Raw genomic sequence first — 17,373 nt, 5'->3', positions numbered from 1 at the left:
AACTGCTTCAGCGGTCAGACTTGGCTCGGCATCTCTTGTGTGTATGCACACGAACTTAAAAGACTCTGGTGAGGTAGAATCAAGACTTGTAATCATGTCTTGAAAGGAAATTCCAATATAGATGTGAAAAAAATTCACATTTAAACTGTTGTTTCAAATAATTGTTATTTAATGATTAAACAGAAAGGTAATGCATTTCTATTATAAAATTTTTAGACAGCTCTTAAATATATGGTATCTAAATAACTTAATATGCCAGATATACTCATAAAAATTATGTCTTTATCACCACCTTTGTCATAATTTCCAAAGATTTGAATAAAATTATTTTTATCAATGGCTGTGTCTTAAAGAAAAAGGTCCTTTCAAATATTTGTCCCAATGAAACTCAGCCTTAACAATATTGGTTTGAGTTGAGAGAATAATTTTAAGATAGTAGTGTTTTGTTATATGATAATAATCTTCACTTAAATACATAGTTAATAAATAACAATGAGATACTAGGGAAAATTATTAGACATGACTCAAAATTTAGTCTTCTCATATTCCTAGAGAATGTCACAACTTGGAACTGTACCTGTCTAAAATTCAGGTAGCAATTTGAGAGAAACATTTTGATAAGTTAAAGGACAACTATAGTTGACACAGGATGTGGTTACATGAGGTGAATGTATCAGACATAACTTATATACTCTACTTCATTTTGCAACATAGACGCAACTGTAAAATACACCATTTAAATGTTCTTGTTGAAATGCCTATTTCCAAGAAAACTAACAATAAAATACATAATTTTTCTGTGCATGTGTAGCTAGGTTAACTTTGTTCTCTTCCAGGTGTTTATCAATAAACCCATCTGAGTGTATTTCTACTGTAGAACAATGGTGCAAAAGCATTAACAGGTGATACAAATGTTAGATCAAGTGCCAAGTTTTTCTTCACCAAAATATAGGGGCTCAGCCTTGTTCATAAAGTTGATTAGGAGCCAATGTTTCCTATTCTCTAAATCTTTGATTGTGCATTCCTTATAGTCTCCGCTTCTTCACGAAAATAGAATTTCAAATAAATAAAAATAACCTTAATGATAGCATGCCATACTAAAATAACAACAACAACAACAAAAACAAGGAAGCTTCCCTCTGTTGACCCAAAATGCTATTAAGCTATGTTCTTCCTGTGTCCCTGTCAGAGGGTAAATTTTGTGTAATTTTCAACTTTGGAATAAACGGTAGTGAGAGTAACAGTGTTTGACCCTCTTCTTAGTTTTGTCCTTTTTCTCTACTAGGGTCCTGGCTCCCTGGGTAGAAGATCACATCTTAGCATAACTTGGTCTTCCAGGCTTACCTTACCCATGAAATCTAATGTGACATCATTTTTCTTTGAGCTTTTATGAAGAAACTCTCTGAGAGTTTGTTCGGGGAGTATTGAGCTCAACACTTACCTTCGGTTAAGGTTCTACCGTTATTCGTATTTATTTCGAGTATTGGCCTGACTATGGCTTTAATTCCAGGGAACTTGAAAAGGAATTCTGAACTCCAGTATACCTCCAGATCCCTGCTCACTGACATTGACATTCTATGGCTTGTAGCAGACAGGTGTGTCCCCTGTTACGCAACTCAACTGTTAAGCCTTTGTCAGCCCCTTTTCCCAGAATAGGATTTACTGAGGTTGAGAAGGAAAGACATAATATGGAAAACTTAGATAGAGTGCATCTGAAGAAGACAGGAGACCAACTTGCACAGGACTTTTTAATGGGAGCTTCTCTTCTTCCAATTCAGATCTAGTTATTCTTGTCAATTTACTCTCTTGTCAAATACTTAATAAGTATATGAGGCTCTGAAAAATACAATGATTAGGCTCTGTGAGGTTGTGAAAAATACAGTGATTAGCAGGCTAAACCTGTCTCTGCCTTCATGAAGTTTATAATCCAAAGGATACTAAATATGAGTAAACATGCCAGGCAAAAAGGCCAAGATATGCATGTATCAGAATATCTTCTGTTAAAGCACTGTGTTTTCAAAAGCTCTATATTCTGTTTTAATCTGTCACTCTGTTTTGTGAATGAGATTGTTTAACCCATGCAGACCAGTCCCAAGAAGAAGGCCAAACCTATGTCAGCAGGATGCCTGTAGGAGGATGTGGTTTCTACACAACTCTGTTCACTCCTAACCTCTCACTGGGTCTAGCACCAGCAGCTGCAGCCGCACTCTATCTCTGCCCCAAACTGGCTCCTCTGTCTGCATGGTCCTCCTGGGCACAGCCACAAGAGGTTTGGATCAAGTTTGTGGCATCAGTATAGTGAGCTGGCACATCACAAAAGCAGGGAGGAAATAAACAGGGAGCTAGCCAAGAATGCAGATTGAGGGCAATAACAGAGCCCAGGTTTATAAGAAACATTCCCCACCCTATTCTCTGGGCTTTCATTTCAGACATGCAAATACAATTCTTCGATATCTATTTAAATTTTTAAACCACATAGCCTTGGGTAAAACTTTAGAAATGTTCCTTCTTGTCCGAGGAAAATGTTACTTTCAAAATTCTCTCAGCAAACCCTCTCTCTTCTACTACACTCTTAAGCCACAACTGTTAATATTTCCAATTACTCAAGTAATTAAGACACCTGAACTCAGTCATCTAAAACACACATACACAGAGTAATTTATGAGTCACTTGTTTCTTCCCAAAATCACCAGGAGCATACTTAGAGTAAATCATAATAACAAAAACTAAAACCTAAAAATTGCTGCTTGATTAGCATCTTTTACACAACACTTCTCATTCTGGGTCACCCAGATTCCTGATGTTTGAGCATCTGGAAGCATTTCCATTATAGAAGAATCTACTGTCAATTCTTCCTTTTCTCATATTTGAAGATGAGCTTTGTTCTCCAGGGTCTTTCCTGAAGATAATGGTTTATGACATAAGATCAAAGCAGAAAATGTGACCTTGGCAATGGACTGGGAAGAAATGTGGCATTTGAGGTAGGCGAGTGTGTGGAGGAAGAAAGAACACTAACATCCTAAATTCTTATTCTGGCTTTGCTATCACTTAGCCCCACTGAGCCTCATTTCTTTGTTATGTTAATGCGGGAGGTCAATTAAATGATTTTTCAAGTTATTTCTAAGACTGTGGTTATGTGTTTTTCCTATTGAATGGAATTATTTTCCTCTAGAATTTACACTACTTGCCAATACTAATGAGGCAACCGTACCATGTAACCATAAAAACCAAGTCTGGTGGTTTGGGGTTGCGTGCTCACCAGGCATCATTAGTGTCAACTCGAAATTCAATGGTCTTAAAGTACTGATATCCAGGGGTGTTAATGTATAATTTACAAAAAGTTAAAAACATGATGTTCATGCAAACAAAATGAACCCATGTCCAAGGTTTTATTCAATGTATTAATTAATGAGGTATCCTGAAACATGAGACAGCTCATTTCAGGAGCATTTGAGGAGCTGGGTATTCATAAACAATTTAATGGAGAAGTGTTAGAATAGGATGATTAGATACAAAACTGCCATTCAAGGCAGTAAACCATAACCTTTTGGATTATCTTCTCTACCAGATAGGATTCTACAAGTTTAGAATCCTATTGATTTAGGTTCTAATCAACTAGTAAAATTTAAACAAACTTTAGATGAGCTCATTAAACAATGACATTCAACAACATATTGGACCCTTTAGATAATTTTTTGGAGACTTCTGTACTGGAGACCTTTGAACAAGTAACAAAAATATGAGGGCTCCAAACACCTGAAAATCATTGATCTCTTCCTGTGTCCTCTCTGGCTGCTCACAGAGATTACAGGGCAGATTGTTATTTCCCAATGTTAGTCTGGGAAAAACAGTTCACAATAATATATAACTTAGGGGAGAGTTTTTTTTTTAAGTTTCATTGTCAAATTGGTGAAACCTACTATCCTACTGATAAAATCTAATTCACATTAATATCATTTCTATTTAATTTCTATGTTGATTTATTCTTGTGAGTGAAGGGCAGGAAGGAAGGAGATTTCTGTCCATGTAAGTTTAAAATAAGCTGTGAAGAAGCCAAGACCCGACAGGTATTTACTGAGCTTCATTTATTTCTGTCACTCTCACCTCAAATTCTTAGCCTAATAATATTGCCTCCATAATTCTCTGTTCATTTATAATTTAGTCAAGAGGCCCCCTTAAATCAAGATTTTAGTAATAGTATTTGGTTCAAAGAGTCATTTCTGAATTTTTATAATTCCTGGATGGTTAAAAAAAAGGAAAGAAAGAAAATGTAGTAAAAGTGTACTCTTAGACAAAAAACAGTAGTCACATGTGAAAGTAACTAAAGTTGGGTCAGGGCTTTTAAGCTTTTGAGAGGTCCAGAACTTGCTAGGGACCCTATCTTCAGGAAGAGATGATAAACACATAGCACACATATTATTTTGTATTTAATTTGATTGAATCCCATCCATAGACTTTAGTCAAAAATATAAAAGATAGACCTGATCCCTATATCTTATCTCCCAAGCCTCTCTGAACATCTGACTTTACAAATCAGCTACATTTCAGTTGGAGGGACCTATAGGTGTTTTCTTTAGAACTAGAGCAGAAATGCCTGTCAAAATGGAAAACCTAAAACAAATTCTTTGGAAATAACATAGCCCTCCGTGGTCCTTCTTTATTAACAATGGCTGAGGTCACTAAGATCCCAGATGTAGAGTAAAAAGTCACAAGCTTCAGCATGAAATCTTACCCTGCTCTTCATGAGTCAAGTGACCTGGGAGAAGGTGTCTAGCCTCACTGCTTAGCCTCACTGACGCTCAAGCTTCCTATCTGAAAAATATGTATGAGTAAGAGGTAGGGCCCAGAGCAGAGATCATTGGAGCCATAACTCTCAATCAGTTGAGCAGATTGTTGGAACAGATCCCAAGGTGGGAACAACTATGTACCCACAGAACTAATGCAAGGGTTATATAGGATCTGTTCTATTGGTGTTTAAAAGCTTGGTAGGGTGTTTTTTTTGTTTGTTTGTTTTACCCTCAGGTCATAGTGTTGTATTAAGAGCACAACACTGTTGGATGCAATTATTAAGTGATCTCAAGAAAAAAGGAGGATTTTTCAACTTTAACTAATTGTGCCTCTCAATTATCAGAATGTTGAGCTTTATAGGAAAAAATGAACTTTGATAAGCACTTTCTTCTGTGAAATAAATCTAGGTCAAATCGAAATTTATGAAACATAATGAATTTCACTAATTCAAAAGAGAATGTAAAATATTTTCATGTACAAATTCCTACATTAATTAAAGAATAATCTAAAAGGTTTCCTAAGAATGTTATAAAGCCCAAGTAGGTGACATAATTCTGATTTATTTGAGGTGTGACTGAACTTCTTGAGAATATTTTGAACCCAATGAACATTTTTTGTGCTTTTCTTTTCTTTATGGTGGTATACTAAATTTATGGCTCCTACTTTCCAAACTTGTTTGTTAGAATGTTTGGTAACTATTCCAGACCCTCAGAATAATAACAATAGTATCGATCACTGAGCATCTGTGGCATGCCTGGCACTGTGCTAAGCATTGTACATATGGCATCACTAATCCTACTGTCAGCCTCACAGCATTACATTGTTTTCCTCCGTTTACAAAACAGGCCAAAAAGGTTCATAGAAGCCAAAGGACTTACACTAGGTCCCACTGTTATGTTCAACTCTAAGAGCGTGTTGATTTTCTACTGCATCACAATGCTTCTTTCAGAGGGTTCATATGCAAGTTCTGAGGCATATTCATTATAGTGACAGTGACAATGTCAATCATATTGGCAATGAGAAAAGACAGTGAGTGCAAGTCCTTACTGTGCTACAATCCCTGGAGCTCCACCCCTCCTGTGTCCTTTCAGTTCCCAGCTGGATTTCTGAGTGCTCAAAACGTATCCCTCCCACAGTGGTCAACACTGACGCCCACTCTCTCCACAGGTGTGACCAAAACCCCCCACGTCTGGTCACCACCATATGGTTCTCTTTTTCTTTGCTGCCACTTCTCCTCTTTCTGTAGTGGCTGAAGTTAGTGAAGCTGTAGTCACCACGCTCAATCTCACTGTGCGCCAAGCCCAGAAAACCACTATCCTCATGAGGGCCCGTCCCTCTTTGGTTGTGGTCCTGAGGGACGTGTGCTGAACCAGGCTCACGTGAGAGGACGCAGGGCCCCAGCTCTGAGGCTGATCCTTCACCACTCTGTCCAAATGAAGAAGGAACAGTAACTGCTGGCTTCTAACATGCTTGCCACTGAAGTTGAAACAATTTTAACAGTGATGACTGCATGTGATTATTTCTGCGAAAAGTCAGTACCTTGCAATAATGGATACTCAATTGTTGTTTAATGTCAAAGAACACATATAGTACAAGTAAAAAAGAACAAGGCAGCCATGAGGGCAATACCAGCTGAGCTTGAGTGTCCATTCTGTAGCTGCTGCTAGTGTTTCCTTGCTTACTGATTTGTGTTTCCACTTTATCAGTCCTATGAGTTTGAGTTTATTTACATACATTTTAGGTAAGCACTTAATTTATTGGTTAGATTTGAGTTAATAATTAGGTATTTTGAGTTAAATCTCTTCCTGGAGTCATATTTATTCAATAACAAATCCTTATTGACGTCCTACTGTGTGCTAAGAGACTGAGCAGTGAATAAACACAGACAAAGGCCTTTCCTCTTTCCTGGGATATAGATGGGGCAAGGGAGGAGAAAAGTAAACAAATAAGAAATCAAAATAATAAAAAATTCAAAGAAGAAAATAAAACAGAATTAAGGGACAATAGTGATGGGGCTCAGAAATCTAGTTCAGATAGGTTAGTCAGCAGAGGCTTTCGCCATAAAGTGACATTTAAGCCAGCACTGAATGAAGTGGGAGAGCAAGTTTTGCAGAGGAAGAGCAAACACCAAGGCCTGGAGTGGGAACTGCTTGGCATGTTCCATAAAGTTTGACGATGCAAACGTGTCTGGAAGAAAAAGAGCATGAAGGAAGAGAGTAGAAGGTAAGATTAGAAAGATAGCAAGAAAACGAGATCATTTGAGGACTTGTAGATCGTGATGAGTTTTATCTCCAAATGATCCTGCCTGGGATTGAAGTGGCTCAGTAACTTTTCTGTCACAGAGGGATGTAGGACCAGAAAGTCTTGTGACATCTTGGCAGGCAAGTCTGGTTCAGAATAGGTCCGAAAGCTGCCTCAAGAGCTTAACATTTAGACTAGTCCAATTCTGTTGCTACTTGGGAATCTAATTAACCTGAAGGATTTAAGGCAGTTACTAAACAAATTTTGTGACTTTCCTCCTCACAGGTTTGTGGAAAAAACCTGAAGATAGGTCCAAACTCATTGTTATGCATATGCAACCTTTTGCACCATGAAGGATTTACCGTAGGCCCAGTAGCCCATATTTTACAATGGGATCATAAATGGCACATGATGTACAGATATTTCACAGCCTGAAAGAAACAATATAAATATGAAAGTCAAGGTGCATATATAGGGATTTTTTATTATAGATAACAGAAACCAAGCAAAGCTAGCTTTAAAAATAATGAGAGAGAATTCATTATAATGACATGGAGTGTTTCACAGAATCTAAAAGTTGGAAGGTAGTCAGGCCTTAGAAGGGGCTGATTCTAAACCAGAAAATTGTCAGGACTCTCTCCATCTCTCAGCTCCGCATTTGTCTACCCATATGCTTCATTCTCAGCTCGCTCCAGACACAGAGGAGAATCCCACTGGCCAAACTGGGATCAGTTGTTTACTCTTGGTCCAATCAGTTATAACCAAAAGGCAAGTTCAAGTCATATCAATGGAAACATGGCTGTCAGAGCCTACTCCTGTGAGCTACTCTCAACAAGGGTGGTGGATTGAGCAGACAACCCTAGCAACCTCTGCCATACAGGCATTTGATTAGGCCATTCATCTGGTTATTTATTTTATTTGGAGACAACTTTGAGAAGTACTCCTGCAAGAACTCCTCCCTCAATCCAAGAGGTTATTTTCAGGGGGTGAGATATGATGAGGCAGGCAAAAAAATGTACATATATAGAGAGAGAGAAAAAAAAAAATCACACAATTAATGCATTTTTCCTTGTGAGTTGTTTTTAATGAGATAATCTCTCCATTATGCCAACATCATATAAAGCAGTAGTCCCCAACCTTTTTGGCACCAGGCACTGGTTTCATGGAAGACAGTTTTTCGATGGACTGGGGCAGGGGGTAGGATGGTTTCAAGCACATTACATTGATTGTGCACTGTATTGGTATTATTATTATATTGTAATATATAATGAAATAATTACATAACTCACCATAATGTAGAATCAATGGGAGCCCTGAGCTTGTTTTTCTGCAACTAGATGGTCCCATCTGGGGGTGATGGGAAACAGTGACAGATCATCAGGCATTAGATTCTCATAAGGAGCAGGCAGCCTAGATCCCTCACATGTGCAGTTCACAATAAGGTTCTCACAACCTAGACCCCTCACATGTGCAGTTCGCAATAGGATTTGCGCTCCTATGAGAATCTAATGCCACTGCTGGTTTGACAGGAGGTGGAGCTCAGGGAGTAATGTGAGCCATGGGGAGGGGCTGTAAATACAGATAAAGCTTTGCTCACTTGCCTGCCTCTCACTTCCTGCTGTGTGGCCCTAACAGGCCAGACTGGCAGTGGGGGTTGGGGACCCCTGGTATAAAGGAAAAATAAAAATTTGATTTGAGTAGGAAGCTCTGGTTTAATTTTGGCATTATCAGCTAATGGCCATGTGACTATGAGCAACTCCCTCTGGGAAGCAGCTGGACTAGATTCTCCTAAGGGGGCTTCCAGATACTCTTCAGCTGTAATATATTATTTCCATTTGGTGGCAAGTGGCTGCTTAGGGATTTGTTTTCAGGTTAATTGAAGACATACAGCAAAAATGGTTGAGACAGACTGCAGAATTCTACAGGTCTGAGTTTGATCTTGGCCCTGCCGATGTTTCAGTTTGACTTCACTTAAGTTAGTAAATTAGTTAACTTCCTAAACTCAAGTTTACTTACCTGTCTAATGCCTGGGACAGTGACTACTTTAATAGGTTGCTGTGCACATTGAATAAGAAAATGCGTGAAAGAACCTGGCTCACCGTGAGTGTTCGATTCAATTCTTGCCATTGTTCTCAGACTGAAAATTCCTAAACTTGTCCGTATCTTCCTTTGTAAGTGAAAATTAAACTCTAATGCTCTTTCAAAGTGCTTTCATGGCATGGACTAATGAAAACATAATGAGATTAGAGTTTGGGAGATCGTAGAGAAGTATCATACATAAATAACACCTCCATGTCATCCATAAACTCACTCTATGCCTGAATAATTTTTAATTACCTTTGTATAATGTAACTTTCCCATGTCTTTCTGGGCAGATGTGAAAGCATGGAGCTGGACAAAAAAATCCAGGATCTGATTGAGAGAAATGCGTCTCCTCATCCAAAACGGTTCACCCCAGAGGCCATGCCAACTCACAGAAATCTATGTTCTCCAAAGGTAAGAAAACACCTTTTTTCTCCTTATCTCGATGTACCCTTCAGCAGTTTATTCATCAAGAAGAATTTGTGGGGACAGTCCCCAAGTCATTTACAGTCAGTCATGTACTTCCTTGTCAGCTGAGAGGATAAACTGAAGCAGTATAAAACTTCTCTCACACAGCCACTTCCTGTTACTAAAGAAATTCTTCAGCAGAAGAATTTGCTGGCACTTTCCAGTTTAAAGTGTCCAGGCAGCTGTGACTACAAGAAGGTGAGGAGATCATGCTACTAGAAAGAATGTTTAATGCAGGGACAACTCTTTCCTGGGAAGAAGTAACCCATTTAAATTGGGTTACCAAGATCAGCACAACTCATGTCGATGATTTTTTGTAGTTGTTTTTGTTTCATTTTGTATTTTTGTAAGAAAAAGCAAGGTTTCATTGATTAAAGGAGTTGTTTGACTTTGAACTTCCACTCGTTTCAGGGTATTTGTCTATGGTGCTTTATATAAGCAAATAAAATTCAAGGGTAGGCTCAAGCTAGGAATTTTACAGATGACTTTCTTGACATGCATCCTATGACAACATGAACTCTTAAACTCTGTAATCCTCCCAATTAAAAACTATCTTTCATGATTCTTACTAAAAAAAAAATCTAATGTGAGAATGTGAGTAGTTTGAGAGCATGGCTGGCATTTTAAAAAGTAATTTATACTTCTTTATAAAAATAACATTAGTTCTTCTTTCTAAAGAAGTTCTTAGTGTTGAAAATGTATATGGATAAACACAGAAAACTATAAAAATCATGTAGAGACAGATTCACTGTGGAGATAATGGAGTGTGGCCTCCCTTAAACAAATATTTACTTTTATAGCTAATTTGCATCCATAAATTTGTTTCTTTTTTCTTTTAAAGGAAATCCCAGAATTGTATAGGCCTCAGACTTCACTAAACACAGAACTGCCTCTGAAACCACCAGTAGGCTCACCACCTATAGAGGCCATCTCTTAGCATTTGGGATACCTCTGTGTTTTACACACACACACACACACACACACCTGTCTTATTAACTTACCCTCTTCACTTAATATGCTGTGGATACTCCTGTACCTCTTTCTTTCATTCATGTCATGAACAGTGTTGTGTGCTTTCTGCATTTAGTCACTTTTTCATGTCTAAAAACTCACTTCTTCCTGAACAGGTTGTCTTTATTTTTGGAGTTACAGATGAATGTGTACTAATGGTTATGAGGTCAAATAAGGCCTCTTTCTTCTGTTTTCTTCTGCTCTTCTCATCCCAACTCCAAGCCCTCACATATACACCTCCAACTCCCAACTAGAAATTTATTCCTTCATGGAAATATGTGCTTTTTCCAGCCACCTTCTTGTCTAAACTCAGAAAGAAATTTCATGGTGACAATATCAATTCCCTCTGGTACCCTCATCCTCATATCCTCCCATTATCATCCTCTAAGACCTATTTGCTCATGACTGACCTTCTTTGCAATTCTGTTCATTCGTCTTCTTGGTCCTCCTTTACATGGTAAAAACCTCTTCTACATCCTTATTACCTTCTTCTTAGCTACAGGTTATGTCTCCTTTTGGGACTTCACTGAAATTTATGTCTCTCTCTCTAAGATACTGATTCTCCTACGACCTCATTGAGGAAATTTGCTCATTCTCCTGCACTTCACACTTCCAGGCAAAGGGCAGCAGATTCTTAGCTGATGTTTTCTATTTTCTTTGTGAAGTATGAGGTAAAGACATCTACAGAGACTGAGAAGGTAAGAGGTGAGACCCAAGGCTTAAGGGAATTGGGGAAGATATGAAATGACTGTTGGAAGGCAGGGAGACAGAATAGATAAGTAAAATGAAAATGAGTTGCAGAGTAGTAGTGAGGACCGAGTTGAGTTTGAAAACCACCACTGTATGATAAGACAAATCACTTAACAGTGTGGGGGTTCCTGTATCTCTAATCTCTCCATCACCTCTCACCAGCTCAAAATATGTACCATTCTCCTCCACTTCAAACATATACGAGACCCCATCTTCTTTTATGGGTAATGTTTGAACTCACTCTTACACAACATAGCCAAGCTCATTGATCACAGCATCCAAAACTTTCCCTCTGCTATCACACCATTAATAACCTCTATCTGGATAAATCCAATGGTCATTTTGCATTTTACTTTTCACTTGTCTTTTTATTTGCATTTGACACTATTTAGTCATTCAATTTTCTTAAAGTATCTTACTCCTTTGACATCTATAATTTTTTTTTTTTTCTGAGGCGGAGTCTCGCTCTGTCGCCCAGGCTGGAGTGCAGTGGTGCGATCTCGGCTCACTGCAAGCTGCGCCTCCTGAGTTCACGCCATTCTCCTGCCTCAGCCTCCCGAGTAGCTGGGACTACAGGCGCCCGCCACCACACCTGGCTAATTTTTTGTATTTTTAGTAGAGACGGGGTTTCACCGTGTTAGCCAGGATGGTCTCGATCTGCTGACCTCGTGATCCACCCGCCTCGGCCTCCCAAAGTGTTGGGATTACAGGCGTGAGCCACCGCGCCCAGCCCGACATCTATAATATTAATTCCTGGACACCCTCACCACCCCTCCCCGCTTTTTTTCTCTGGTCTCTCCTTCTCACTCACCTTCACTGGCTTCCCTTACATCACCTGCTTGTGCTACATTAGTGTTACTCAAGGATCTGTCCTGGGCTCATTAAACTACAAAATATATGACAATGACTCCAGACACATGTACTTACTAAACATGGAGTGCTTTTCTACATGTACTTTCTTTCCACTCAGTCTTTCCTGAAGTGAATTCAATATATTTCCTGCTATATCTGCTTGTCATCCCTCCCCAACCCTGGCCACCACACACACATTTTCTATGCTGGTGAATGAATCACTAGGCACCCAATCATCCAAACTTGGGGGAATCCTGGATTCCTTCAGGGCCACCATGCTGCACCACTCAGGTGGCACCATTCACAGAATAGTGCCATCTTTCCTTCACTCTGGACCTTTCCTAAGGGAAGGTCTAATCTGCCTTTATTATATCTTTGGACTTTTTTCCTTTTCTTCATTCTATCAACATAGATCTTACTAATGTACTGAAAACCTAAAAGTGGTTAAAACTTAAAAGTAGATCTCTTTGCACACATCATTGAAACCAAATGCCTTTGCATCATATATACATTCCTCCAAGATATAGCTTCTGTCACATTTAGAACAAAACATTAGAAGAAGGATGTAATACTTGTTAGGGTAAATACCTATTGGGGTAAATATTTTATTTTGTTTTCTACCTACAACAACACTTAAATATGACTGTCTTTATCCACATTTTCCAGATGAGGAATTAAGGCTTATAGAAATTTTAAAACATTGCCTAAATTCACAAAGTTGTATCAGGATAGAAAGCCAAGTTTGTACATATTTTTCCTGTAGTGTTTTAGTGTCTTCTATACATTCTGCTATTTCCCAAAGTGCACCCTGTGTTCTAGCTACCCATAAGCCTTTAACAAACCATGAAGTTTCCTGTGCTATCATTTCACATGCTGTTTACTCTTTCTGGAAATCCTTGCTTCTTTGCCCATTTGATGAACTGCCTTTTTTATCCCAATTCAAACCTTTCTGGTTTTGAAACCTTTTCACCCTCTCTAGTCCCACATGGCGTTACTCAGCCCCCTCCCTGCTTTGTCCTACATCTTTATCTTCTTTATATGTCATTTATAGACTTTATCATTTTGTTTTTGTGATCACTTATGTATCTATGTGTTTTCTCTCATATGGATTATGAGAGACTCATGGATTTCTTGAGGATGGGGTATAAAGTGTTCCATGAAGGTATAAAAAGCACAACATAGAATTTTCTAGAAAGCAACAGTAGTAAACAACTTGTTTGGTTTCATGAGACATGGTAACACTGAATATACAATTGATTTATCCCTATAATTCCCCTACAAATAGTTCTCAGAGTCTGCAGGGGAGTATCAAATGTACACTCTTAAGCTTAATCTCTCAGTTCTTGTATGGAAGCTACTATTTGGTCTTACCCATCCTGGTGTCATGAAGTTATTGACTGCTGAAAGTTTTCAGGTGCTCAAACTGTCCTTGTTTCTCAAAGTTTGCTGTACCACTCTTAGGAGCACCTTTGGGAACCACTCACTGTGCCAAGTGTGCTCAATGTGGAATATGTCTTCGAGAACTCCAAATGCAACCAAACACTATTGCTCTTGCGACCGAGGTGAAGAGACTTCTTCTTTTCCAACTTTAGCTTGCACTTCCAGTGTTTGCCGGAGGGTCAGAGTCCTTTCAGTTTGTCGTTGTTCAGGTTTTAGCTGCTGTGTATTGAGCACCTACTCTTGGCCAGCATTTTTGCAAAGTATTTCTATTCATTAGCTCATTTCATCTTTACCCCTCTACAGATGGGGAAACTGGAGTTCAATGCAGCTAAACAATTTTCTCATGATTGTACAGCTAATGGGATTTAGATTCTGGACCTAAACTCAAATATGTCTAATGAAAACAATTGCCCTGTACTTTCTACTTTTAATTTTCCCTCCCTCACCTCAGAGTTATTTGAAGACTAGAGCAGAGCTCCAGCTGGTGTCAGGAACGATATTGTCATCAGACTAACTCCTCCTCTTTGAGCTAAAAGCACCACACTTGGATCAAGCCACTGTTACTTGATTCTGTCTCCTGGGTAAATTCTCCTAGAACAGCCCCCAGGAGTCTCCATTCTTTATCCCAATAGACCACTGGCATATCCTCCTCAATTGTCCTCTGCAGGTATTTCAAATATTTGATTCTTTGAGTAAACATGGTTTAGTTTCCAGGTGGAATCCCTGCTGAGCTACTATTTACACAATAGCATTCTGCAGAAAGAAACCCTATATTTAAAACAAAACAAAGACCTTCACATTTTTGCTGAGATATTGATAGAAAGGGAAAAAATATAAGAAAATTTCTATTTGGTTAACACAAGGGTGAGCCAATGACAGGGAGTGAAGGCTTCTCTTGTTTTCACACTGAATGAAGTTAGCCTAAGAACAATAAGGTAGATTCCCTTTCCAGGAGCAGGAAATTGGTTTCTTTATGACTTTATGGGATGTGAAGGGTGTGACTGAATAAAACAGATATTATTTAGTGAAAGAGCCTGAGATATATGTCAAGTTCCCTTTTTGTTCAACTACTATTGCCAAGAATATGAAAAGAAGAAGAATTACTATAAGAGAAATGAACAGACTGACTCACTGCTTTGAGGAAACAGAAAACCACTATTGATGAACATGAGGAACTCCATGAGCGTGAAAGTGTGCTTTTATATTCTGGGAGAGTTGAAGAAGTAGAAAGTTAGTGACCAAAGGTCATTTAAAATCTTGTAGGCAAAGGAAAAATAATTGCCTAAGTGAGAATGATATTAAGATTCCAAAATGAATGTTAAATGAAAGTTATATATAACCAAGTTATAGTCCAAGTACTATGAGAAAATTAGGAAAATAATATATGAATCTGCAGTCATGTATCTTCAAATATAAAAGAAAGGGACAGGATGCTTGAAATGTATTTCTTGGATAAACAAATATGGTTCCAATAATGCTTGAAAACAAGGATGAAACCTGGGAGTGAAAGGGAAAATGCCCAAATTTTAAGCAGACCTGCCAGAATTGAATTTACCTAAAAGCTCCAACCTGTCTTTGGATTCCATTGCTTCTGATTTTAACTTAGAGGCAGAACTAGAAATGGGCTTTTAATGACTTTTGATAAAAGTTAAGGGAGGAACTCCCAGTGGCTGGGGACAAGTTCTAGACCTGGACACTCTTCCCAAGGTAAAAAGCCTTGAGAAATTTCTTTGGTTGGTTCAGAGATTAATATATACTTATGACACTTCAAAAGATTGTGAGGGAAAAACTTCTTGCAAACTACCGTAAATTGACACATGTTTTCTGTAACCACACTGCATGGAAAAAAAAAAAAAGATCTGACTTTCCTTTTCTTATTTCCCTTTTTTTGAAAGCTGTTTTTTTTAATCAAAATCTTGTTTTCTTATCTGTACAATGGGTTTTGATAATTATACAAAGTGAGAGAAAGTGCACCCTGTAAATATAAAGTGCTAAACCAACACAACACTATCATCATCATCATCATCATCATCATCATCATCATGCTAGTAGGATGAGCTTGAGCCTCAAAATTTTCTTTAATGGTTTTCTCATACAATAACTGACTTCCTCTTTGAATCTCATTATCTAATTTCAAAGGTTGTAGCTGTGGAATGTTTTGATCTATTTTTTTCTGCTAGAAAAAAAAAGTTGCATTGTTGTGTGAGGATCTGTTTAGCTTTCACTGGGAAACCTTTGGATACCTGGCTGAAAAGCTCTGCCTGCATGTTCTCAGGCAGTGAGGAGCCTGTCAGCTCAGCTGCTGCACCTTATGGCATTTGACGCTCATTACTGGCAACATGGGTGAAGTTATTTAAATGAGCCATGCATCTTTCTTTTATCTGTAAAGCTTGGCTATTCTGATTCTGAAAGTATTATAAGCCCTCTAAATTAAACAGATTAGTGGATAAATAGGTCAGGTTGTATTTCCCAAAATATCACCATAGAGTTAATTTGATCCCATGGTTAATTTATGACATATTTCTCCTTCCATTCATTACGAGGATTTTTAAAGGATTCCACTCTACATGAATATCAGGCGTACATCCAGATAAGGAGATCTGACTGCATATGCCCAGCTTGAACTCTATTTTCTAATAAAGTACACCACCAGACAACCCAGGAAAACAGAGACATAGGTCTGTGAAATAAAATTGGATCCTAAGACAAAATAATTAAAACTCATAAAAATTAAGGGAGAGAAAATATTTCCCCAACTTTTGGAAGCCACCCACCTATTGGGCAGAAATTTCTATACAGGACAGAAGTGGTTCAAGGGGGGAATATAAACTGAGGCTCCATTCTTGTTGATAAATAAGACACACTTTTGAGTAGGATGCTTTCTATTTACTCAGAAGTCCTCTGTTCTATCACTGGGAGAATTTGTCCCGTGTTCCACAAAAGAAAGAGTTACAGAAAACTGGGAGATGCAGATTGTCTTTTGGAAGATGTAAGCAGTAGGTAGAAGAGGATTCTCTCTGCCTTAGTGAACACAGCAGTCCTGGCTGCTCCAATTTGGGTCAATGGGGTGGGCAAGGGAGCAGACGACAACACTGGGAGGCTTGGTGGGGGAAGCAACCAAGACTTGAAGTGAAAAGTGGCATCTGTGTGGAAATTATAAATGTTAATTAGAAGAATATAAGTCTTCCTAGAACCCTACAAAGAGAAGAAAAAGAACTTGAGGTCTCAGGGTTTCTACTGAATGGACACTTAAAGCCAAAGGTATTATCCTTACTTTTGGAATTATCACTCCACTTTTGTCTTCTTCCAGACTTGCATGACTTCAGCAAGTAAATCTGAAGAAGTTTTGGATAGGTATTCCTTTTAATGTAAGAAGAAGAACAGCATAAGCCTGTGGGTTAAGTAATGTGTAAACTCATGACAATGTTAAGGAAGCAAAATATTGGGCTTGAGAGATACCATAAATAACATGTTCATAAGAGTTGTTTAGCAAATGTGTTCATTATATTCTTGATCTATTTAGCTTTGTGACAGGATGTGGATGTCTCCTAGGGACATCTCAACCCAAGCTGGGTTTTAGAATCTAATGCATCAATAAGCCTTCTTTCTCAAGTAAGCCCTCTTGTTTCTAGTTTGATTGAAAATATTTTTGAATGGGTATGGGAACAGTACCAGCAAAATGGACACTGTAAGCTCTTGCTGAAGAATGTTCGTGTCATTCTCATGTCCACCTTCTAGATG

The 17,373-nt window shown here is 38.3% G+C and overlaps 1 protein-coding gene across 1 annotated transcript in view; it reads left to right on the top strand.

Annotated features, from left to right (window-relative positions):
• TNIP3 (TNFAIP3 interacting protein 3) overlaps positions 1 to 17,373 on the top strand; it is an 84,203-nt gene that overhangs the window by 24,335 nt on the left and 42,495 nt on the right. Inside the window, exon 2 of the mRNA XM_008969488.4 lies at positions 9,405 to 9,525. Within this exon, the coding sequence (XP_008967736.3) occupies positions 9,405 to 9,525 (121 nt within the window). The remainder of the gene's footprint in view (positions 1 to 9,404; positions 9,526 to 17,373) is intronic.

This window comes from Pan paniscus, chromosome 3 (assembly GCF_029289425.2).
Source record: "Pan paniscus chromosome 3, NHGRI_mPanPan1-v2.0_pri, whole genome shotgun sequence".
Classification (NCBI taxonomy): Eukaryota; Metazoa; Chordata; class Mammalia; order Primates; family Hominidae; genus Pan; species Pan paniscus.
The sequence above is the reverse complement of the archived record's forward strand: the minus strand, read 5'-3'. Positions and strand labels throughout refer to the sequence as shown.